A 22,501-nucleotide genomic window follows, 5' to 3' on the forward strand; every position below is an offset into this window, starting at 1 on the left:
ACCTGAGTTAAAGGACCTGGAGGCAGTAGCCTACACTCTTGAGAACCTCTACCCCTACCCCAGAGTCCTTAAACTTGTGCCCCAGTGGGAAACTTTCTGCCTAGGTTAGCTCAAGACTGTGGGCGTTTTTATGCGGGAAGAAACCTCTTGGTTTAAAAAGGGTGGTTAGGTAAATGGAGGCACAGGAAGACGCTCACCGCATCCCCCCCCCCCCCGTCCCCCCGCCTCCACACACACACACACAGCTGTCTAGGGTGTGGCAGGACTGGGGCTAGCGGGTCAGGACAACTCCTGGTCTTGGTGGTCTTGCTCCCCACCTTCTTCAAGCCCCAGACTAGCAGTGAGGTCATTCCGTGCCCAGGGCCCAAGAGGCATGATCAGCGTTGGGGCCCAGGGTTCAGACTTGACTTCTTTTTTTTTTTAAACAATTTTATTTTTTCATTTTATAATTTATTTACTTATTTTGGGGCTGTGTTAGGTCTTTGTTGCGGTGCGCAGGCTTCTCGCTGCGGTGGCTTCTCTTGTTGTGGAGCACAGGCTCTAGGTGTGTGGGCTTCAGTAGTTGTGGCACATGAGCTCAGTAGTTGTCGTTCGCGGGCTCTAGAGCGCAGGCTCAGTAGTTGTGGTGCACGGGCTTAGTTGCTCCACGGCATGTGAGATCTTCCCGGACCAGGGCTCAAACCCGTGTCCCCTGCATTGGCAGGTGGATTCTCAACCACTGCGCCACCAAGGAAGTCCCCAGACTTGACTTCTTTCCCCTTCATTTCCTCCTCTATGACCTGGCACCTCTTCTTAATCCTGGAGGAATCAAAAGAACCCTCAGTGGAGGAGGAGGCTGGCAGTTCTTCTGTCTCTGAGGGTGGAGGAGAGCCTCGTTTGGGGGTTGAAGGAGGGCTCCCCCCTCCCTGTTTTCAGGCTTCAGTTGAGCAGTCCCTCTGGGGTGGAGTCCCTGCTTACATCCATCAGTGGAGTTCTTCATAGATGATAGAAGACCCAGTTGAGCCTGGTTTTCAAGTGCATCACCAACCAGTGCCGGACTTCCCTGGTGGTGCAGTGGTTAAGAATCCGCCTGCCAATGCAGGGGACACGGGTTTGGTCCCTGGTCCGGGAAGATCCCACATGCCACAGAGCAACTAAGCCCGTGTGCCGCAACTACTGAGCCCACGTGCCACAACTACTGAAGCCCGTGCGCCTAGAGCCCGTGCTCCGCAACAAGAGAAGCCACCGCAATGAGAAGCCCGCGCACCACAACAAAGAGTAGCCCCGGCTCCACGCAACTAGAGACAGCCCGCGCGCAGCAATGAAGACCCAATGCAGGCAAAAATAAATTTAAAAAATAATAATAATTAAAAAAAAAAAAAAAACAGGGCCTTCCCACTTTTCCATTCTCTCTTGCCCGATCCTCCCTACCCCTATATTCCAGTGATTCCCTGGTAGGCCAAGGAATCCTCTGTGCCTTTACACAGGCTGTTCCTCTGCCTGGGATGCGTTTCCTCCCTTGACTGACTTCTCACCTGCTCTATCCATCACCGACTTTGTGACTTTTGGGCAACTTACCAAAGCACTGTACACCTCAGTTCCCTAGTCTATAAAACAGAGCTAATAGTACTACCTACCTCAGAGTGGTAGAGAATTAAATGATACATGTAAAGAGCTTACAGCAGTGCCTGGCACATAGTGAGTGCTCAGCTGCTGGCTATTATCATTGTTCTCACTTCCTGTGATGATGCCTGCAATCGTCCCAATTTATCCCAGCGCAAGCTGTAAGCATTCACTGTTTGCTGAGTCCTTCCTTCGTGCTACCTTAATAACCAACACATAGTTTATCACAGAACTTATCACATCATACTGTAACTATTTCTTTACTTGCCTGCTTCACCGACCAGAAAGAACTCCCCAAGAGCAGACATGTCTTGTGAACTTTGTACTTCCTCTGCATCTAGCTCAATGGCTGGTCTCAGTAGGCATTCAATAGCTGACCTCAGTAGGCACTCAATAAACGCTTTTTGAATGGATATTGAACGTACGTCCATTCATTCAGGAAGAGTACCCTCCTTTTTTAGGGTTCAGGGATTTTCCAACCTCCCTCTCAGATTCAAAGCAGATGACACACAGAAAGATTTTTCAGACTTTCTTTATTCACCTGTAAAAAAACCTCACCCACACCACAAACACCACACACACGCACGTGCACACACACACACTCACACACACACGGGCAGACCTAAGATCCCTGTTCCAGTCCCCAGACTCTAGAGGCTCAGCACATACATCCCACACCAAGCCCGCTGTCAGGGTCTGTGCCTGAGCACCAAAGGAGGAGGGGCAGTGTCCCAAGCTGGAGCTAGGTCTTGCTGGGGGCCTTCTTTGCAGGGTCCGTGTGCCTTCACCCTGCCTCACATTAGGGCATTCACAGCAGAGTGGCCTGTTCAGGGTGGGAGACTGGCTGTCGATAGGCCGGTAGCCGGAACCTAGCAGCATCTCGACGGCGGCGGAAGGCCAGGAATTCCTCCCGAAGGGCAGCACAGCGGGCCTCGGGGCCAGGAGCGTGGGCAGTACTCAGGAGGCAGCCCTCCTCTGGAGTCTTCGCACCTGCAAGAGGGCAGAATAATGGAAGGAAGAAGTCTTAAGGTTCCCTGGGTGAAGTCTTGTGGTTCACCGGCACCATGAAGCTCTCTAGGGCCTGCCAATGCAGAGAAGCAAAGACAGCAAGAGGAGAGGGCCTGGGGCACAGGGCCCAGCTGGGAACTAACTGGGTCCTAAGGGTGTGGGTGCAGGACAGCAAGGCCAGGGGTGCCTGCCTTTCTGGAGGGCTCCCACACCTAGCTCTGGCTCAGCTTCAAGTCGGGATCGAGGGCCAGTCAAGCCCAGGTGCAGAGTCTCCAGCAATTCCATGTCCCCTGGGAATTCTGAGTCCCATTCATAGTTCTCATCCACAGATGTGTTCCTCCTGTTAAAAGTGACAGACGTTTGGTATGGGTGGAGCAATGGAGGGTAGCCAGAAAAGCCTGAACCCGGGGACCCCAAGCTGAGGGTGGGCCATGGGTTTCCTCTGAAGATCCCTGGACCTCAGCAAAAGGACCTCAGCTCTCCTGGTCCCAGGGTGGGAATGGAGCAGAGAAGGCAGACGGTATAGGAGAGGGGTGGGGAGAATCTGGATAGGGCAGGGCTGGGCAGGGACTGCCCTCACCTCGTGCTGACTGTCACCACATGCTCCCTTCGGGGCCACCTCTCAGGGCCACTGGCCCAGCTGCTGGTGTCTCCTGGAGCGGGGCTGAGGTAGCTGCCTCCTGCAGAGGGGGCCGTGGAGGGGGGCCGAAGGAAGGAGGCGCTGCCCCGCCCACTGCTCTGGCTCGTGAGGCTGCCCCGAGGCGCGGCAGGCAGAAGGCTTGGCAGCAGCCGCTCCCTCAGCGTCCAGTCAGTCAGTGCTGTGTACGGGGGTTCTGGGGAGGCCCCAACCCCAAGCACGGCCCCAGGAAGCGCTGCCCTGGGGAACTCAGAGCGGGAGTCCAGGGGGTGGAGGAGAGATGAGGTGGGGCGGGGCCGGGTATCCATGTAATCTGGGGGAGGGGCAGGCTCCTCCAAGGGGGGCCAGTCCCCATCGACATTCATCTCCCTGAAGAAGGGCAGGCTCAGGTACTGGAGCAGGGGTCCTGGACCTGGCAGGGAACTGGGAGGCGCTGCTGGAGGGGGCCTCACAGGGCTGATGTCTGCAATGCAGAGGGGCTGGGGCATCCCACTGGGGCTGCTGCTGCCATCATAGGACCTGGCCTGACGCTGAGCTGGGGTCCGAGGCTCAGCCTGCTCAGGGCCTGACTTTTCTTGGGAGGTCCCCACCTTGAGTCCCATCACAAATCGCCCATCTGGTCCCCGGCAAATGGGCTCCAGGGGTAAGGGCCCTCGGCTAGGTGGAGGATCCGGAGGGGGGCTGGGGGGTCCAGCGGGTTCCCCCCAGAGCAGACTCTGGCGCAGGCTGGGGACTGGGGAGCCCTGGAGCTTCAGCTTCGCCACGCTGTCAGGACTGCCCGAGCCCGAAGCAGAGCTGGGGAAGGACAGGAGATCAGGGTCTGTGGTAGGGGGCCAGTCCCCCTCCCAGGAACCAGCGTCAGGCCTTGAGAGGTTTGATGCAGAACAGAGCAGAGCTAGGGAGAGCAAGGGAGAAAAGGACCCACATGGTGGAAGGGTGGAGCAGTGGAGGGAAGGCACAGGCAACACTGGACCAGCCCCCAGGCTGGGGCCTCTGCACTTCCATCCTTACCTCCCTCTCACTTCTGTTCCACCTCTCCTACCCCTCCCCAAGGTGCAGAAAAGGAAGCAGAAAACCCTGGTGCTCACAGAAGGCAGAAGAAAGCCAAGGAAGTGGAGGGACTTACTGGGGAGCTGACTTCCCGGCCGGAGAGAAGATAAGAGGTGGATCTGTAAGGACAGGAGAACCAAAGGTGACACAGGCAAAACCAAGCCCCACCAGGGCCCAAGACCCTCTCACCCAACACCAGGCGCCCAATCCCATCTGCCTGGGAAAAGTGGAGGCCAGTGGGGAAGCAGGACCACGGGTTGTGAGAACACACCTGGCCCACGCAGGAGGGAGGGATTTCTCCTCCAGGCAGGAGGTGCTTATGGAGGGGCGGGGCCCTTCTTTGGCCGGGCCCCAGGTGGCCTACCTTGGCGGAGGCGTTTGCGGTGGCGACGCGCGGCTCTGCGCCGGTTCATAAGGCAAGCGGCCAGGATACTCACGAGGACAGCCACGCCCAGGAAGCAGACCCCGCCCACCACGCCGGCCAGCACTGGCTGGGGCAGGAGGCCCGGCAGCTGTGTGCGCGAGGGGTAGACCTCCAGGCCTGGGCAAAGGGCCACGGGGGAGGGTCGGTGTCCACGACTTAGTGGGCTTCGAGGCCCCCCCATCCCCAGGGCTCTGCCCTCCTGCCAGATTCTCACCAGAAGTGGAGACGTTGGCCGTGTTGCTGGGATCACTGACATAGCTACCGGCGAAGGCCACCAGGCGGAACTCGTAGAGAACGTCCTGGGGGTTGGGGTCCAGGAAGGGGGTCAGGGCTCAGCACTGCCCACCCCCAACCCCGTTCGGAAAGACTTTGCAGTTGGAAGGTACGGGTGAAGTGGACAGCCGGAGGCGAGGATAGTCAAATCAGGGTGAGACCAGGTTTGGGGAGTGGAGCAGAGGGCTGGAGGGCTGCTGGGAGGACCCTCCCTGTGCCCGCCTCCCACACCTACCTTGATAAGTCCTGGCACCAACAACTGCATTTCACTGCCTGCCACGGCCCGATCCAGCACCTCCCACCCCTGGGAGCCTTGCCGTGCCTCCAGGACGTAGCCATCCAGTCCCTTAGGGACCAGTTCCGGGGGATCCCAATGCAGGAGCACCCCCCGGGGTGTCCTCACTGCCACCAGACCTCTCGGAGGGGGCAGGGGAGGCAGCATCTCTGTTGGGGGAGGACTGGGGGCAGCTGGTGTGGTAGGAAGCCCTGAATGGGACAGAGAGACTTGTAAAGATCAGATTTCCAGGGCTCGTCCCCTGCTCCTCTGGCCTTCGACATCCCCGGGTGCCCAGCTGCTCTCCCAGAGCCCCTAAAGACAAGCCTGGATCATCTTCCACAAAGCCCTCTGGCCCCCAAGCTGCCCAGCACCTCTGCCCCCTCCCACCCAGGTCCCTACAGCCCTTGCCTGTCCTTGCCTGCTGCTCTGGGTAAGAGGTCTCTCACCTTCAGGGGCAGACAAGACGATCTCGCTGAAGGGCCCGCTCCCCAGCTTGTTCTGAGCGAGGACGCTGAACTGGTACTGGGTGTGGGGCTGCAGGCCTGGCACTAGGAGGTGAGCAGCCCCCACGGGCACCGCCAAGGACACCCAGTCGTAGTGGGCTCGGTCAGGACGCTTTGCCCTGGAGGACAGGAGGAAATGGGGGGCACTTCACGAACTAGGAAGAACAGGAAGGTTGGAGTCCAGAGAGCTGACCTCTCCCCTCCCTTCCACCATCCAGGGTCTCAGGACCTGGGCCATGAATCCCTGAGATTCTCTGGAACTCGGGCAGCAGAGTTAGGGCAGGGCTGGGATAGAGGGGTGGGAGAAAGGGCAGAGGGCCAGAGAGAATCAGGGTGTTGAGGGAGAGGGATGGAAGGGGCAGGTCACTCACAATGGGGTGTACCAGACGCTGAATCTCTGCAGATAGCCACCATCAAAGCCAGGCTCCCAGGAGACATTGGCACCCTTGGGCAAAGGCACGACGGACACATTGGTGACAACGTGGGGGCTGGTGCCTGGGTGGGGGGAACAGAGGGATGATGGTCAGGGTCCTGAGGGACAGCAAAGAGCCAGGGGGAGACCAGGGATTCGGCCCTCCACCCATCATCCCAGGGGCTCCCCACCCAACATCCCCCATCTGGGCCCCCCAAAATGATTTATTCCCGTCTCCTTCCCACATGGCTGCCTCCAGCTGGCTCTGCCCCCACTAACCCAGCACGTAGACGTTGGTGGAGGTGGCCACTCGGGCCACAGCATTGCTGGCCGTGCACTCCCAGCGCCCGTGGGCCTCCTTGGTCAATGGTCGCAGGATAAGGCTACTGTTGCTCTCCACCTGGGCCTGGCCCTGCAGCCCCCGGCCCACCTACAGAGCCACTGGTCAGCCCTGAGGCCACACGCAGCCGCCCCTCACCAAGGGCGCCGCTCATCTCTCTGGGCAGCTCCAGCTTCCTCCCCGCCCTGCCTCTGACAGCCGTCTCCTCCCCACCTCCTCCCTCCCACAGAACAGCCAGGGGCATGGAGAGGCAGGGGCGTAGCAGGCGTGAATATGGGAGGAGTGGGGGTCAGGAGCCTTACCTTAGCCCAAGAGATAGTAGGCAAAGGGTCTCCTCGGGCAGAGCAGGGGATGAGTAGCTCCCGCCCTACTTCTTGGAAATATTCTTCCTTGGGCCGTTCTAGAAAAGCTGGGGGAGCCTGTAAGCCACATCTGGCATTGGGAGGGGGCTCGCTCACACTGCTGCGTGAGGGTCGTTACTTCCCCTCTGCGGGGCCCCCGTCACGCTGCGTCTGTCTCCATCTCTCAGTGTCTCTCTAGCTTTCTCTGTTCCCCAGCAGGGGGGCTGGAGGGACATTGCTGGAGAGACAGGGCCTCTCTGGAGATGTACAAACCTCTGCAGAACACCCTTCACCCTGCCCTCTGCTTCCCACTCTCCTCTCTAGAGCGAAAGGCAGCCTGGTCCAAGTTAAAGGGTCGGGGCAGGCAGGATATCTTACTGTGTGGAGGTGACCGACGCCCCAACTCCCCAGCACCATCTCTGCAAAAACCTCTGTGATGGCATCTGATAGCTGCTGCCATGGCCACAGACTGGGAAGCCCCACTCCCTCCCCACATATGTCTGTCCCACCCGCCTGTCAGCACGGTGTCAGCACTAGGCTGGCATCTTCGGTCACCTGACCCACTGCCACTGGCCCCCCGAGCCTCACCTTGAGCAGCACGCGGGTCACCGGGGAGGGCCCTGCAGTGCCAAGACGGTTGTAGGGGGTGCAGGAGTATTCTCCCAGCACATCCTCATTCCCCAGGGCAATGATCAGGGAGCCTTCTGGGCCCTGGGACCAGCCAGGGAACTGGAGGCATGAGGAGATGACAACCAGAGAGAGAAACTCAGCGGACGCCAGACCAGAGATGGAGAGAGGCAATGCGCGGGAGGGACCCACATCTATGCAGAGGATGCCACAACCCTACCCCTAGGCCAGACCTCTCTGTGAATTCCATCCTTCCTTTCTCTTTCCTACAGAGGGGCCACTACCAATGGGGGTGAAGACTGGGACTGCAGACTCCAGGAGAGCCACTCACAGGGAATCCAGTGTGCATGGCACACCCTGGGGTTGAGCTTGAGCGGTGTGGGGCTCCCGGCCTGCTGTCTTCCCAGCACTCCGGGATTACTTTCTGCATCTTCCACCCCAAATTGGTTCTTCTTCCTGGCTTCCCTAGTTCTGTGTTAAAGGCTAACATCTGACTCCTCACTCTGTCTCACACTCCACGTCTGTCCTCCTGGGAAGGCCTTTTGTCCCATCTATCTTCATGTCCTCCTTTCTAACTCAGGCCTCGTAACCTCTCACCCACACTCTCATTTCAATAGCCTCTGCACCCCCTCTGTCTGTCCAGTCTCTTCCTCTCCATTCCTATCACACGGTTGCCCAAGCAACTTCACTGCCTCCGAATGCCTTTGGACTTTTTTTTTAAACCTTAGACAAAAATTTATTGAGCACCACTACAGTTGCAGTAGCCCTGGGGAGACTAGGATTAAAAGATGAAATACTAGCCCAGAAAGAATTTGTGGTCTTTGCCGACAAACAAAAGATCTCAGTCACCTTGGAATGAGGTAATATTAACTTGGCATCCATAGTTCTTCCTTTTGGTCCCAACCAGTCTTTCCAGATTTCTCTGCACCAGTCACGTCCCCATAGGCACTGTAGCTCCCCCCCAGCTGGTAGACTCATTATGCCGTAAATGCACTACACTGTTTCCTGCCTCTGGGCCCTGGTTTCTGCACGGAATGTCTCTCCACCCTTCAAGGCCCATCACCAGAGTCCCAGAAGCTGTTGCTGATCTATCCTCAACCAGCCCTAAGAGGAAGGTGCCCGCCGCCTCCTGGCCTTCTAGCAGAGTGTCTGCGCGGCTGTGCTGCCCCCTCTAGGCAGGGTGTCTCTGCTCCTGTTCCCCATGCAACAACCTTCACAGCACCTGATACGAAGTGCATGTTTCCCAGTCACTGAACTGATCTAATGCCACCCCAGCTGTCCTGACTAGAATACCACCAAGCTAAGCCCTCTCTCCCCTGCCCCAAGCCTGTACCTTGTCCAGCTGCAGGGCCTGCCCATCCTTGGTCCAGCTGACAAAGAGCAGTGGGGGGTTGGCACGAACCGGGCACCGGATCACCCCCCGCATGCCCACGGGCAGGGGTGTCTCAGGAGGCATGGCAGTCACCTGGGCGGGGTCTGGGGGGAAGCAGTGGCAAGTTGTCGGGGAGGAGCTTGGCCTGGCCCAGGGGAGGAGAGCAGTCTGGGGAGGGAGCTGGGGTCAGGCTTACAGAGAACAGTGAGGTAGGCAGAGGCCGAGGGTGGGCGCGGAAGGCCGTTGCTGGGTACACAGGTGTAGCGGCCCGCATCATCAGGCTGGGCGGCCTGCAGCCTCAAGCTGCCATCCACCAGGATCCGCACTCGGGGCTGCAGGCGGCTGCAGTGTGGCATGTGGGCAGGGGGGTCCAGGCCTTGCTGGACTCAGACTGCCCATCAGTTCCCCACACCCACCCCACGCCCACCCCACCCCATGCCCCACCTAATGTGGAAGACATTGGTGCTGTCCTGGAACCAGCTGTAGGTGAGGTTAGCGGGGTACGCCTCAGCCTGGCAGGCCAGGGAAACATCCTGGGAGGCATTGACCGTGCTGTTCTTGGGGGGCACCACGATGATTGGGGGTCCTGTCGGGGGGAGCACACGGGGAAGGGGAGGCCTCAGCCCAGTCTTCCAGGAACCCTGAGGGTCACTTCTACAGTTCTTCCCAGCTCCGCTCTCTGGAATACAGGGCTGGTTGCTACAAAGCCTTGGGAATGGAAACAGGTCCTAACCCTTTTATTTAACACAGGTTCTTCCTCTGCCCCAGCCAGCTCCCCTTCCCATCACCTCCATTCACCCAGTTTCCCGTGTGTGTGTGTGTGTGTGTGTGTGTGTGTGTGTGTGTGTGTGTGTTGAGGAGGGGGAATCAGTTTTACCCCTCTGATCACCCTTTACACCTTTACACCCACTACCCTTTCCATCCCTCATCTGTCACATCTGAAATCACCTCTGTCTCCTACCCTAATCCGGGTACCCAGTACCTTACCCCAGGATGCTGCAGCAATCCCTGACTCCAGGCTCCGCCATCACTGCCACTCTGATGGCCATTCATGCAGAAATGTCCCCCCCCACCTTTGGCCGTAGAACACTTCTAGTCAAGAACCCACAACAGCTCCTGGCTCCTAGCACATTAAGCTCAAACTTCTTGACCCAGCCCTGTGGGCCCTTGTAACCCCTGCCTGGCCAACTATCTTTTCATATGTCAAGTCTTTGTGAACTCTTTCAGGTCCGTATGGGCAGCTCACTGTGCCTATGCCAGACTCACTCCCATCTCCATGCCTTTGCTCTCTGAACCCGCAGTCTAGAATGCTCTTCCCTGAGAGCCTGGCCAGGCCACAGAGCCCCTGCCAAACCGTCTCTAGCGTCTGCAGCTGCACTGCTGTTTCCCTTCTCTGGGCTCCTACTGTGTGAGTGGTCAGTAATAAGTGGTAATGATACGAGTTGGTGTATAGAGCACTTACAGGCATGCCGGGCATGGCTGAGCACCTTACCTGCACTATCCTCATTTAATCCTCCCAAGAGCCTTTTGTGGTAGAAATTATTGTCTCCACTTCATAGGTGAAGAAACGAAGGCTCAGAGGCAGAGAGACTGTGAGGTGACTTGCCCGAGATCAGCGGGGAAGGCAAATTCATACTCAGGCCTTCTCAACACCAGACTTCACCCTGCACCACTGCCCAGCACTGCCTCTCCCACAGTACCCAGGAGAGCAGCACTTCGCCACTGCGTCTTATCTCCCCTTGTGGATAAGAGGCTCCATGAAGGCAGGGTCTACTTCTCAGCTTTCTTTCTAAGGGGAAGGGCTTGGCCAGGAATTACTATGATCATTGTGCTCGTCTGAACCTAATTCTTGTAACAATCCTGCGAGGAACATAGGAACCTCTTTGTATAGATGAGGAAACTGGAGGTCAAGGGGGTTCCATGGCTCATGGTCTAACACCAGCACCCATGCCCTTCTCACTATACCACATTGCTGGCACTAAATGTCTATCTCCGTTCTCTGATCCTTTTACAGGCAAGATGCTGGTTTTAGAGGAAGAGCCTGCATTGGGAGCTCCCTCCCTCTCCAAGGGCCCCTGCCCTCAGGCACAAGCCTCCCCCCCGGCTGCTGGCTGTGTGCACCTCCAGCCACAGGTCAGTCCTCTCACGTGTGTGTCCTGTTTCCCCGCCCTCCCCCGAGACAGCACCTAGCACCAGCAGCTGGGTGGCGTGGGTGGCGCTGCCCTCAGTGCTGGAGGCTTGGCAGGTGTAGACCCCGGAGCTGCCTCGCTCCGCCCTCCGGATCCGCAACGTCCCGTTCTGCACCTAGAGTCAGAGTGGGTGAGAACGGACCCTTGTGTCTCCCCTGCCGACGGCGGGCCTCAGACCCCGCACTTCCGAGGCTGGCCAGCAGAGGGAGGCAATGTGCTGGGCTCAGGGAAGCCAATGCCAAGTCCCTCCTCCAGCCCGTCTCCCAGCCTCCTGGCCTCCAGCCCCGCTCCCAGGCCACTGCCTGCCTCACACTCTATCTGGCCCACCCTGTCCAGCCCTGGGACTCACTTGCACCTGACTCTGGCCCTGGCCGAGGTCCTGTCCTCGGAGCTTCCAAGTCACACGAGGTTGGGGGCTGCCGCGGGCCGCACAACGCAGGGTCACAGGCTCCAGTTCCCGCACTTCCAGCACCTGGGGAGGTGTCTCCAGGAATTGAGGGGGCGCTGCAAGGAGAGAGGCATCAGGGATTGCCAGAGGGGCCATCAGCCCAAAGAGCAGCGTCCAAGAACCAGAGAGACAGATCAGGGCCTCAGCCTTCAGCCCATCAGCCCACCAGCTTCATAGGAATCCCCAACCCAGGGCCCCGTCTGCTGCACCCAGGGCCCCCCTGTCTGCTGCACCCAGGGCCACCCTGTCTGCTGCACCCAGGGCCACCCTGTCTGCTGCACCCAGGGCCACCCTGTCTGCTGCACCCAGGACCCAGTGAGGACACACCAGCCCGTCCCCCTACTGGCCTGCAGAGTTGGTGAGGGAGCTGAGCACCAGGCTGGGTGTTCAGAGCTGGGAGAGAGCTAGGTGCCCTCTAGAAAAGCACTGTCCTGGGAGTCAGGAGACCTGAGTTCTACACTGCTCTGCCACTAATCAGTGGCATGACCCAGTCTCCCCATGCCCCATCTATGAAATGGGACTAATTATGACCTCCTTGCTTCTTAGGGTTGAGACAGAATTCATGAGGTACTGCGTTAAAAGGTGTTTTGAAAAAACAAAATGTTGTATATGTGTGAGTGATGTGTCACTCAGGGCTCAAAAACCCCTTATCCCCTCCTACCCATTACCCTCTCCTGGCCAGGGAGGCAGGAGCAGGGAAGAGAGAGGAAGAGGAAGTTCCTGGCAAAGAGCCGAGAAGGCTGATTGGATTTAGGTTTGAGGAACTGAAAGGGCAGGAGTGGGGGTGGCAGGGGTAAGATGCAAACAGAGAGCCAGAAAACAAGGGGTGTCAGCAAGGGTGGGGCATCGGGACTGCCCTCCTCCCCTCCCCCCTCCTTCCCCTCCCCGCCCTCCTCCTACCCCACCCCTCCCTCCTCCTTCCCCTCCCCACCCTCCTCCTTCCCCTCCCCACCCTCCTCCTTCCCCTCCCCGCCCTCCTCCTTCCCCTCCCCTTCCTCCTCCTTCCTCTCCCCTCCCTCCTCCACCGCCTGCCTGCTCCCAGCTTCATACAATTGACTGTGAGGTGCACCCAGGAGCCGTTAGCAGAGTCGTCCTCAGGTCTGTGCTGGTCCAGGAAGAGCACGCGGCACTCGTACCAGCCCTGGTCCTCAGCCCGGAGCCCCTCGATCTGGAGAGATGCCCCCTTCTGAAGCCGGACACGCCCTGGGGGAGGAGCCCTGGATCAAGGGTGCTGAAGGGACCCCCTGGGAGCCCCAGGCCCCTGGTCACACTGGTCATTCTCAGACGTCAAGAACAGGCTCAGCGTCTCCCAGTTACCCTGATAGAGTGGGGTCCAGAGAGGCGCAGATGGGGTTGGGGTCACTGAGGGCAGGTCTCTCCCTTCAGCCCCTCTGATGGCTCCTGCCTTTCAGCAGCTGGGACCCAGCTTAGACAAAGAGAAACCAGAGAAGCAGCAGCAGGTGGACACTGAACTCCGCCCAGCTTCCAGGACTGTAGGGGGAAGGGGCTCGAAGAGCCGACACTTAGTCTCCTCTGGATTCGTAGAGAATCTGCCCATCCCTGAGCTCTTTTTGTAAGGAGAGTCCCGGGAGTACTCCTGCCAGAGGACTCTGTCCCCAGAAACCACAGCTGTGTCTGGGGCCTGAGCAGGGGTCCATACCTCGCCTACCAAAGCCCCTAATCCGCCAGGGCTATTATCAGCGGCCTAAGCGCCTTAGGGTGGCCAGAGTCCAAACCAGCCAGGCAGCGAGGTCAGCAGCCTCCTCACCCCATCCCCTCACGCTCCAGGGCATCCAAGCCCCGGCTGACAGACTACATAGAGCTCCACAAAGCACCCAGCCCCAGCGCAAGCAGACAGCGCCCTCCCACCCTGACGGAGCCCTGCACCCCAGACAGCTTCGTGGGTCCCTGGCAGTGCAGCCTAGCCAGCAAGGCACACACTTGGGAGCCGCAGAGACCTAGCCTCCAGCTCTGCCATTTACTTCTCTGGCCAAATCCCTTAACTTCTCTCTCAACATCAACTTCTTCATCTATAAAATGAGAGAGAAAAAAATCCAGGTAGGGTGGATGGAAGGCAGGCAGCATGGTGCCTGGCATCAGCGGGTGCTTAAATAAAAATGGTTGAACAAATGAATGAGCTCATGATTTGAACTCAGCAGCCTGCATTCAACCTTGGCTGCATCCCTCACCTGACGACACACCTTCTCCCTCTTCTCCCCTGTATCAGTGAACAGTGCCAACACACGTCACCCTACCAGATACCTGGTGTCACCTAGACTGTTCTCTCCATTACCCCCACATCTGCTTGTTCAGTAAGCCTTTCAATTCTACCTCCTAGATGCTGTTTCCCTCTCTACCACCTTCTCTTTAGTTTAGTCCCATAGCATCTCTCACCTGGGTTACGCCAAGCCAACAGTCCACGAAGAGGTCCCGCTGCCTCCAGCCTCCCGCCCTCCACATTCATCAGCTACCCACCCCGCCTTGATCTTTGATAGGGACAACTGACATTTTCTAATTCTTGTGGGTTATGCCAAACAAAGGCAACCAGACTATGCCCCTACTTAGCCCTTTCTAAGACTGGGCAATCTGAAGCTGCTCACGCACTCGGCCCTCCGATCTGCTTGCATTCTACCTCTAGGGCCATCTTTCTGAAATAGAATCAAAACCTGTGGGGGCCCTGAAGCCATCAGGAAAAAAGAGGAGAAGATCAGGCTGAGGCCGGCGCTGTGCTCATAGGCAAGTGACTTTTTTCTTCCAAGAATGAGGTCCAAGGGTGCAGATTCTCTAGAAAGGGTGGAGCTGCTTAAAGGGCTAGGTGTTTAAATCCCCACCTAGAAGATAAGCCTGGGTCGTGCAGGTAAATATTGAATATGATCACACCCTTCCTCCCACCAGTGGGATTCCTCAGTAACCCTAAACTGCCTGGCCACGGGACCCCCACAGACCCCACTGCGACCTCTTCTTTTTTCTCTTTTCTTTTTTTTGTCTGCGCCATGCGGCTTGCTCCCCAACCAGGGATTGAACCCCGGCCATGGCAGTGAAAGCCCGGAATCCTAACCACTAGGCCACCGGGGAACTCCCTGTGAACTCTACTACGTCCCGTGTGATGGTAACTTTTCATTATGGTGATCTTCAGTCGCTACAAAGAAGGAAGAAGAGGGAAGGGAAATAGAGTTTGGGATATGGGCCATGTAATATTAGGCATTGTCACCATACTTAATCCTTCCAAGAATTCCATTATAGAGGAAGGAACTGATGTTAAGCTTCTTTCCAATAAGCTACTCAGGGATACAGCCAGGTCTTCTTTCTCATGATGCAGCGTACTCTCCATTGCACACTGGTGAGAGGATCAAGTGACACTCAGGGCGCTTATCACTGAGCATAGTCAGTGTATTCTCACTCAGGGGATGTTGGTAGCCAATGGGTAACAGCTCCAAATGTCTGTTGATCAGAACATCCAATAAAGCATAGAGTATGTCCTAACTTTTCTGTGAGGTATGAATGGCTAGACCTGTAGTGTCACAGAAGAACAGGAAGCTGGCCAGGGGCAGGCAGTCCTGTATCCTCCTGAGTCCTGGGCCCCCCTCCACCCGCAGGGCCAGAGCCTGAGTGTCTTTGGACCTCCCCACATGCAGGGGAGTATAGAGGAAGGAGACACAGTCCCCATTCTTGCAGGTTCTAGGAAGGCAGGGAATCCACACTCATGGACATGTGCAAGTTCACATACACACAGAAGTTTAAAAAATATTCCAAGAGGCTAAGAAGCAAGAGGAGTATGGAAGGCTTCCAGGAAGAGGTGACTCTGCAGAGGGTATTGCAAGGCTAAAAGGTAGTGAGGGGAGATGATCAGAGGGAGCCAGGTTGTTCTAAATGGAGGATAAGATAACTGATTTTTATCAAATGACTCAGGACAGAGGGAAAATTCATGTCCCTTCTGCCACATGGGGTATCTTGAAACTCCCAAGAAATATAGCACAAAAGTCAAAGACCAAAAGCTGGTCCTATGAATTAGAAGAGCTGATCTAAGATCCACCCCAGGAAAGCTGGTGTAGAGGAAGTGGACCCTCTTTCCTCTGCATGCCTAGTCACGGTTTCACACCATGCAGGCACTCTGTACAGCCTCCGTGCTGGGTTCTTTACGTACAGCAGCTAACTTCATCCTAGGATTTAGTCCTGGCTTGTTTTATACTGCTTTTTACTACTTTTGTACTAGTCTATAAATCCAGTCTCCTCTGCTAGATGGATTCTAGAGTCCTCAAAGATTGGAAGCCTTCTCTTCAGCGTAATCCCTGAAGCTCCAAACAGTCTCTCTCATGGTCCCTCCCACATTCTAGGCCACGGGCCTCACACACACAGTCCCAGGCCATCTCCCCTTCGCTTGCCCAGAGGGTTTATGACAGGACAGCATTGTCCTTAGCAACCTCCACCTCCCGTTGCCTAGCAACTGCAGTTCAGAGTCCCCTACACAAAGGCTGAGAGGCCCCTTCCACACTGGGAGGCAGTAAAAGGGTTAATGGGTGCAGGGGCCTCTCCCCAGGGCCCTGACTCCCCAGACTAGCCCTGCCCGACCAGGAGCTCCAGAGTTGGGGCAGGGGTGGGCATGAAGGGCAGGGGTAGGAAGAAAGACTTGCAGCTCAGAGGAACATCACAGAGACAGAAAGAAAACCCACAGGTAGCAAAGTTGCTACCGTCCAGTGGTTTGTCTGCCTGAGGGACCTCAAGACAGGACAGAGGGCAGCGGGTGGGGGTGCGGGGAGGAGAGTTGCACATCTCCCTGGGGGAAGCCCAGGAAAAGCCCTTCTCTCCCCCGTCCTCCACCTCCCCCTGCCCTGCCGTCAGTCGGGCAGCGCTCTGCATCTGCGGGAGCCTCAGCCTGGCAGCTCAGCCCCTCCCAGCCCGGCGGGCAGAGGCAGGGAGGGCTGGTGGGCACGGCCGTTGTCTCTCCACTTGTCCTAATTGGGGCCCCGCTTTCATCAGTTCTCCGGGGGCTTGTGCAGACACATACGCTCCCACCAGGCTGTTTGCCAACAACTGCCCCCAGTTTGAAAATAAACTCTTCCCTTCTGCAGCACCTGCCTGAGCCTCCTCCCCTCTCTGCTCAGCCTGCCCCGCGGCGACAGCTCAGCCAATCCTGTGGCTTCTCCCAGGATTCAAACTAAAGAGGGAAAAGGGAGGGGGTCCCCCTGCCCCCATCGACGTCCTCCCAGGTGGCCTTTCCTGGGCTTCCCCTCTGAAGAGGAGGCAGCCAGACTCTCTCCCCAGCGGCCGCAGCCCCAGCCCTAGGCTCTCCCACACACTGCCCTCCGAGACCTGCACTAAACCGCTCAGATTAAGGCTCCATCGGGGATTAGGAGGAAGCTGAGCCTTTCGAGGGAGCCAGCTGGGGCACAGGAGAAGGCCCCTAAGGAGGCCTATACGCTATTTTAAGTCCATACAGAAGCCAGCTGAAGCAGGAGCCCAGCCCAGCTCCATCCACTTGCTGATCTTTAGGGGAGCCTGGTCCATCCCCAGCCCACCCTGCCCGTGCACGAACTCTGCTGTACCCAGAATGAGAAGCAGTGGAGAAGCAGATAGGTCGTAGACCCACCCACCCTGCTGCCCCATCAGCCCACTCCCTAGAAGCCTAGAACACCCAAACTAGCATTTAAGAAAGTAGGGGAGGAGGAGGGCAGGGCAGTGAGAAGATAGCGGAGCCAGGGACCAGGAGAGGGCCACGTAGGGGGAAGGATCAGGACGGTCTGGGAGGTTTCATGATGAGCTCCAGAAAGAGCGATTAGAGAATTAGGACGGACACTTGGAATAGGGCTGCAGGATCTCCTTTGGAACAGACCATGTGGAGTTTTAAAGAGACCACATGTGTGTCTGTGTGTGTGTGTGTGTGTGTGTGTGTAAATGAATGAATCCTTCAATGAATGGACACTGCTTGGGAGCAGAGCCACGCTTGTTAAGCAGAGTTCAGGCAGTGGAGCTGGAGATGAGGTTGGGGCAGGGACAGAGTTGTTAAGAAGAGGTCTTGTTCCCACTCTACCCAGTCCACCTTTGTTGGGGACACCTCCCGACCTCCCACCGGAGGATAAGCCTTACCCACGTAAGCAGGGTCGATGCGGGGAGAGTAGAGGCCGAACTGAATGAAGATGGGAAGCAGGAATCCAAAGCGCAGCCACTCGATGACGTGCAGAGGGGGCCGGCCAGCCGGGGGCAGCAGGTCACAGCCCAGCACAGCGCTCTCCCCGGCCCGGCCCGACACCGCCTCAGGCTTCCCTCGACCTGCAGGGCAGGTGGCATGAGGACACAGCAGAGGACCAGAACCAGGGCTGGGAGGGGAGATACCCTCTTGATCTTTGTGGGCTCCCCAGGCCTTTGGGAAGTGGTCGAGGGAATCCTCGACTTCTGCAGAACCAGTGCTGTTCCTCCCCTCCACTGACCGGCTCCCAGAGAACCCCAGGGGACCACCACCCACCCCAAGGCCAACAGGGAGTTCCGGAGCCCAGGGAGTCCAGCTCACCGTCAGCCCCCTGGCTGATGATCAGGCTGAGGATGGCCAGGCTGAGGCACCAAACCATAGCCCAGCTGCCTGCTCGCCCGGCCCCTCCTATCCACAGGGGCCCAGACGGAGGGGCCCAGGGACCTGCACAGCCCAGCAAGCCCTGTCAATCCTTCTGATTGGGTAACGGGGGTCAGCTCTCACTCTTCTGGACAGTTAGGGCTTGGCTCATGTAACACCTGATGAAGCCGTCTTCTGGAGCACCACCAGATCTAGATGCAAAATGCAAGGCAACATGCAGAGTGGGCCAATGTTGGAAACCAGAAGAAACCCCGAGTTAGAGAAAAGCTGGAGGTGAGCAAAGGCAGAAAAAGGAGAGAGGAGAGCAGATGAGTGGGGGAAGGGCTGGGGTGAGGGGGTGCCAGGTGGGGAGGCCAGACAGATGAGGACATGTGGGGAGCAGAGGAGTTGGAAAGATCTTAGAAAAAGCAGAGGAATTCTGGGGATACCCAGGTTACTAAGGCTCTTGGAAAGCTGAGCCAGGAGGGAAATTGGGTTCCCATACACTTGGAAAAGGACTTCTCAGGAAAGTATGGGAGATGAAGAGCCCCCATAGCCCAGCCTCTTCTCCCTCTTCTTTCCTTAGTCCTGATGCTGATAACAAGGGAGCAGATAGCAAGGTAGAACCAGTATTATCGCCTCCACCCTACGGTGACAAATAAAGACCTTGGGTATCTCAGAGCCTTGCTCAGGCGCACAGAGCCAGTTAAGGGCAAAGCCTGGATGAAAACCCAGAGAAAATGGCCCCCAGAGCACAATCCTTGCCTCATTTCTCCAGCCTCTGTGAACCCTGCAAGCTGGAGGCCCTGTACCTCTTTCTCCATCAGCCTCCCAATACTGCTTTAGCCGTGAATGAGTCAGACACTTGGGAGAGGAAGACTGCCTCCCCATCTGCTGGTATGGGGGGCCCAGGCAGCATCCTCCAGGTCTGGGCAGGTCCTGGGGCTGGCGGCTGGCGCCACTTCCTCTTCTTGATGCTGCCAGGCAGCCCTCCCTCTGCCAGACACCATGACCCAAGTGCCTTAACCCAATTCCTCCCACTTAGTCTCCCTCCAATATCTTCGGGGCCTAAGGTTTGCTAGGCTCTCCCTTCACTAACCCCAGGGGCATGGTGCATGAGAAGCTAAAAAGTCAACGAGTTCCTGGGGTGTACAAAGTGAGCCCTGGGGCATGGAGGGGAGGAACTCTTGACAGCCCCAGCCCCTGAGCATCTAGGGAAGTCACAGCGGGCTGGGGGTGGGGGTGGGGGTGGGGGTGGGGGTGGGGTGGGGTGGGGTGCTGCCTTGGGCCTGGCAGATCCAAGTGGGCTCTGCTCTGCGGGCCTCCACCCCACTCTTGGCCTCACAGTTCAGGACGGGCTATAAAACATCCTCCATGTCCCTCAGCCTGACCCCTGCCTGTACTGAATGGCCCTGCATGTCTAACTCCTGATAACTCACCAGCAAACATCCATCCCCCTTGCTTGCCACTGTCCCCAGCCACCTCTCCCATACCTCGTGGGCATATCTTTTTCCAAATGCATAGGAACCCCCAGTTCCCTCCTGGCTCAGTTTTCTGAAAACCTCAGTATCCAGGTTTGCCCAGAATTCCTCTGCTTTTCCTAAGATCCTTCCAACTCTTCTGTCGCCACTATGTCCTCACCTAATAGTCTCCCCACCCAGTACTCTCTCATTCCCCCATCCCAGTTATCCCCACTTCTCACAACTCCCACCCCCCAAATTCCTATTTTTCGCACCTGATCTCCAATTGCACCAGGTCCTCTCCGCTTCAAGGAACTCCCTGTCTCCTCCCGAATCGCCACTCAGCCACTTCTCCTATCCTCTCTTCCCTGGAATTTCCCTCCCTCGAATTCTCTTGCCTCAGCCCACAGTACACTTCTGGTACCCCGCCCCCAATTCCCTTCTCCTTCGCCTTCTCCGGACCCCTGGAACTTCTCCCTGCTTTTGGAACCCACCAAGAACCACCCCCCCATCCCCCCACCCCCAGGGACACTCATTACCTCCAGAACTCCTCCACTTCTCCGGGAGCACCCGCCCATCCACCCACGCAGAATTCCACTTCACTCCCCAGAACTCCCCTAGTTCAGCTCCCCAAAGAATTCCACTTCTCTCCACAAGTTCCCCGCTTTTTCCTGCCCCCCATAACTCCCGCACTGTTCTCCATCCCCCCGCCGGCACCCCGTTCCATTGCCCCCAGGGCGCTCCCGCCCTCACCTGCTCCGCACCGCTCCGCTCCACTCTTCCAGCTACACAATAGGGGGCGGACCCGCCTCCTAGCCTCGGATGCCCAGAGCGCCTCCCGTCGCCCTGGAGACCGCCAATCCCCCTCCCGCGGCGGCCAATTGGAGCGAGCAGAAGGCGAGGCAAGGCGGGCGCGACCCCCGAGCGGCCTGGGAGTTGTAGTTTCAAGAGAGCAGGACTGGCCGGCACGTGGGCCCGGGTCGCCCCCTGGTGGAGCTCGATACAACGAAGGGTGGAAAGGCCGGTTGGCCGCTTCCCGCCGCAAGCTTGAGGGGCTACGCCGGTCAGGGCCCGGGCTCCCGGGGTCGCAGGAGCCGGCCCTCAGCTGGCTCCTTGCACACCTTCCCTCCTGTGTAAGCCACCTTGGACCCTCTCCCCTCCCCTAACGGGCTTAACCGCAGAAGTGGCAGCTAGGGTCGAAATCTGAGCCTGGGGGCAGGAGCACCAAGCGGGGAGCAGGACTCCCCGCCCTCCTCCCAGGGGACCCACCCCGCTCCTCTGATCTCCTCCCCCATCCCCATTCCCACCTCCACACATTTCTTCTCTGGCTGGACTGGAAATACCTGTCTGCACTGGCGAGCTCCCAAATCTCGCCCAGGCGCCGCCCACAGTGTACAGAGGGGAAGGTGGCGCTCCCAGCCTGAGGTTGCCAAGTTAGCTACCAGCACCAGCCAGCCAGAGAAACGGGCCCAGAGGGGAGAGACATCCTGGCACGGGAGACTGAGAGAGGAGGAATGAAATAAGTGATCATTTACTGAACCCCTACAGGGAGCCAGATCCTGGACTACATGCTTCATGACTCTTATGGAACCTGTACAGAAACCCTCAGAAGTAGGTGTGGCTCCGTTTGACTAACTGAGGTTCCACGAGGTGTAGTCACCTGCCCAAGACTTCCTGTCCAGCACAGGGCAGAGCTGGAATCAGACCCAGCTGGGGCTCCATCACACCCACCCCCTTGGAAACTTCAACAGCAGGCAAAAATACATCTTGCATGTCTGCCCCATAGAGCTTTCTACCTCCTCCCCTTGGTGCCGCCTTGGGGAGGCAGGGTCATGACACCTTCTCCACCAGGCTTAAGCAGTCTTAAGTCTGCCCGGGTGCTCCCCTGGAAGCCTTCCCTAAAAGCAGCACTCTGATCTCACCCCAGGCTGAACTCCTGCCACTCAGAGCGCACCATTCCCAATCATGGCCTCAACACCAGGAGAGACCCAACAGGATGGGTCTAACCACGGCTCACACTGAACTCGGAGGCACAGCAGTGAGTGGTCCTGAAGAGATATCTTAGTTCTCTGCCCAGGAATTGACCCTGCGAAGCCTGGATGAAAATCAGGAATCCTAACCACCAGACCACCAGGGGCTAGGGGCTAGAGACAAAGTTCCCTGGCTCTTACCTCCATTGAAAGTAAGAATGTTTCAAGGAGGCAAAAACTGTAAAAACACGTACGAAGTTTATTATTAGAGACACAGCACAAGTGGGAGAGCACACAGAAAAACAGTTTATTTAAGACTGAAGCAAAGTAGAAATATACACCTGGAGAGAAAGGGTATGGGCGTCCTCTCTAATGTGGAGAAGCACAGTAAAGAGGTGATTTAAATCACTTACACAGGACAGTCCTTCTGTGTCTTTGTTTACCTTTGGCCTATTGTTTCATTTTGCACACCTGACCAGTCCTAGGACCCTTTGTTTACCTTTGGCCTATTGTTTCGTTTTGCATACCTGACCAGTCCTAGGACCCTCCCCAACATGTGTGCACAACTTTTTGCTAAGATGGATCTCACCGCAGAGGCCTGTGTGTGCACATCCACACTTATTATGGGGTGGTGACCCCTCCATTTTTGACCCCCAAGGAGCCTTCCTGCGCATGTGCAGACAGGGAAGTTTCCCTTGACCTCAGGAGTGGGACCCTTATCTCTTTACTTCAGCAGAGCTCAGCTTCCGCCACTAACTTTGTCCTTGGAGTGTCTGGGTGAGAACAAAGCTTTAGTTTTACTCCACGCGACAAACACCAGCTGTCCAGCCCAAGTGCCCATCTATCTCCTATCTCAAGACCAGTATCCCTGCCACATCCTCCCTTCCAGGTGGTCATCCAGCCCCATACATTCTGGGCCAGGAAGCTCACCACCCTTATAGTGACTCATTCCATCTTCAGGGACTTTTTTTTTTTTTTTTTTGGCTGCACTGGGTCTTCGTTGCTGCGCGGGCTTTCTCTAGTT

General features: G+C 57.3%; 1 protein-coding gene across 7 annotated transcripts; it reads right to left on the bottom strand.

Annotated features, from left to right (window-relative positions):
• Window positions 1-36: 36 nt before the first annotated feature.
• IGSF9 (immunoglobulin superfamily member 9) lies at window positions 37-20,563 on the bottom strand. Of its 7 annotated transcripts, XR_005020555.1 has the most exons (22): window positions 20,261-20,555; window positions 18,009-18,259; window positions 17,588-17,770; window positions 12,554-12,706; window positions 11,405-11,559; window positions 11,053-11,170; window positions 9,311-9,452; window positions 9,063-9,208; window positions 8,828-8,970; window positions 7,456-7,596; window positions 6,829-6,945; window positions 6,466-6,616; window positions 6,146-6,269; window positions 5,718-5,893; window positions 5,230-5,480; window positions 4,936-5,020; window positions 4,662-4,838; window positions 4,374-4,416; window positions 3,191-4,042; window positions 2,823-2,950; window positions 2,195-2,592; window positions 37-245 (listed from the first exon to the last, which is right to left on the bottom strand). XR_005020555.1 is itself a non-coding variant. In XM_036857250.1 (21 exons), exons 2-21 carry the CDS (start codon window positions 18,064-18,066, stop codon window positions 2,411-2,413), a joined length of 3,525 nt encoding a protein of 1,174 aa, XP_036713145.1. In that variant the 5' UTR covers window positions 18,067-18,259; window positions 20,261-20,555; the 3' UTR covers window positions 2,117-2,410. The 7 variants fall into 7 exon arrangements, 6 of the variants coding, with proteins under 6 accessions (XP_036713145.1, XP_036713153.1, XP_036713172.1 ...); XM_036857250.1 differs by lacking the exon at window positions 37-245 and having other exon boundaries at window positions 2,117-2,592; XM_036857258.1 differs by lacking the exon at window positions 37-245 and having other exon boundaries at window positions 2,117-2,592; window positions 18,009-18,335; window positions 20,261-20,282.
• Between the last annotated feature and the right edge of the window lie 1,938 nt (window positions 20,564-22,501).

Source organism: Balaenoptera musculus, chromosome 1, assembly GCF_009873245.2.
Source record: "Balaenoptera musculus isolate JJ_BM4_2016_0621 chromosome 1, mBalMus1.pri.v3, whole genome shotgun sequence".
In the NCBI taxonomy this organism is placed as follows: domain Eukaryota; kingdom Metazoa; phylum Chordata; class Mammalia; order Artiodactyla; family Balaenopteridae; genus Balaenoptera; species Balaenoptera musculus.

What these genes read in the sequence shown, in the direction of transcription:
- IGSF9 (XM_036857250.1), bottom strand. Translation starts at nt 18,066, where the DNA reads ATGGTTTGGTGCCTCAGCCTGGCCATCCTCAGCCTGATCATCAGCCAG. An exon ending in CATCAGCCAGGGGGCTGACG is followed by an intron (nt 17,771 to 18,008) that starts GTGAGCTGGACT and finishes CCTGCCCTGCAG; the next exon opens with GTCGAGGGAAGCCTGAGGCG. An exon ending in AGGGCCAGAGTCAGGTGCAA is followed by an intron (nt 11,171 to 11,404) that starts GTGAGTCCCAGG and finishes CTCTGACTCTAG; the next exon opens with GTGCAGAACGGGACGTTGCG.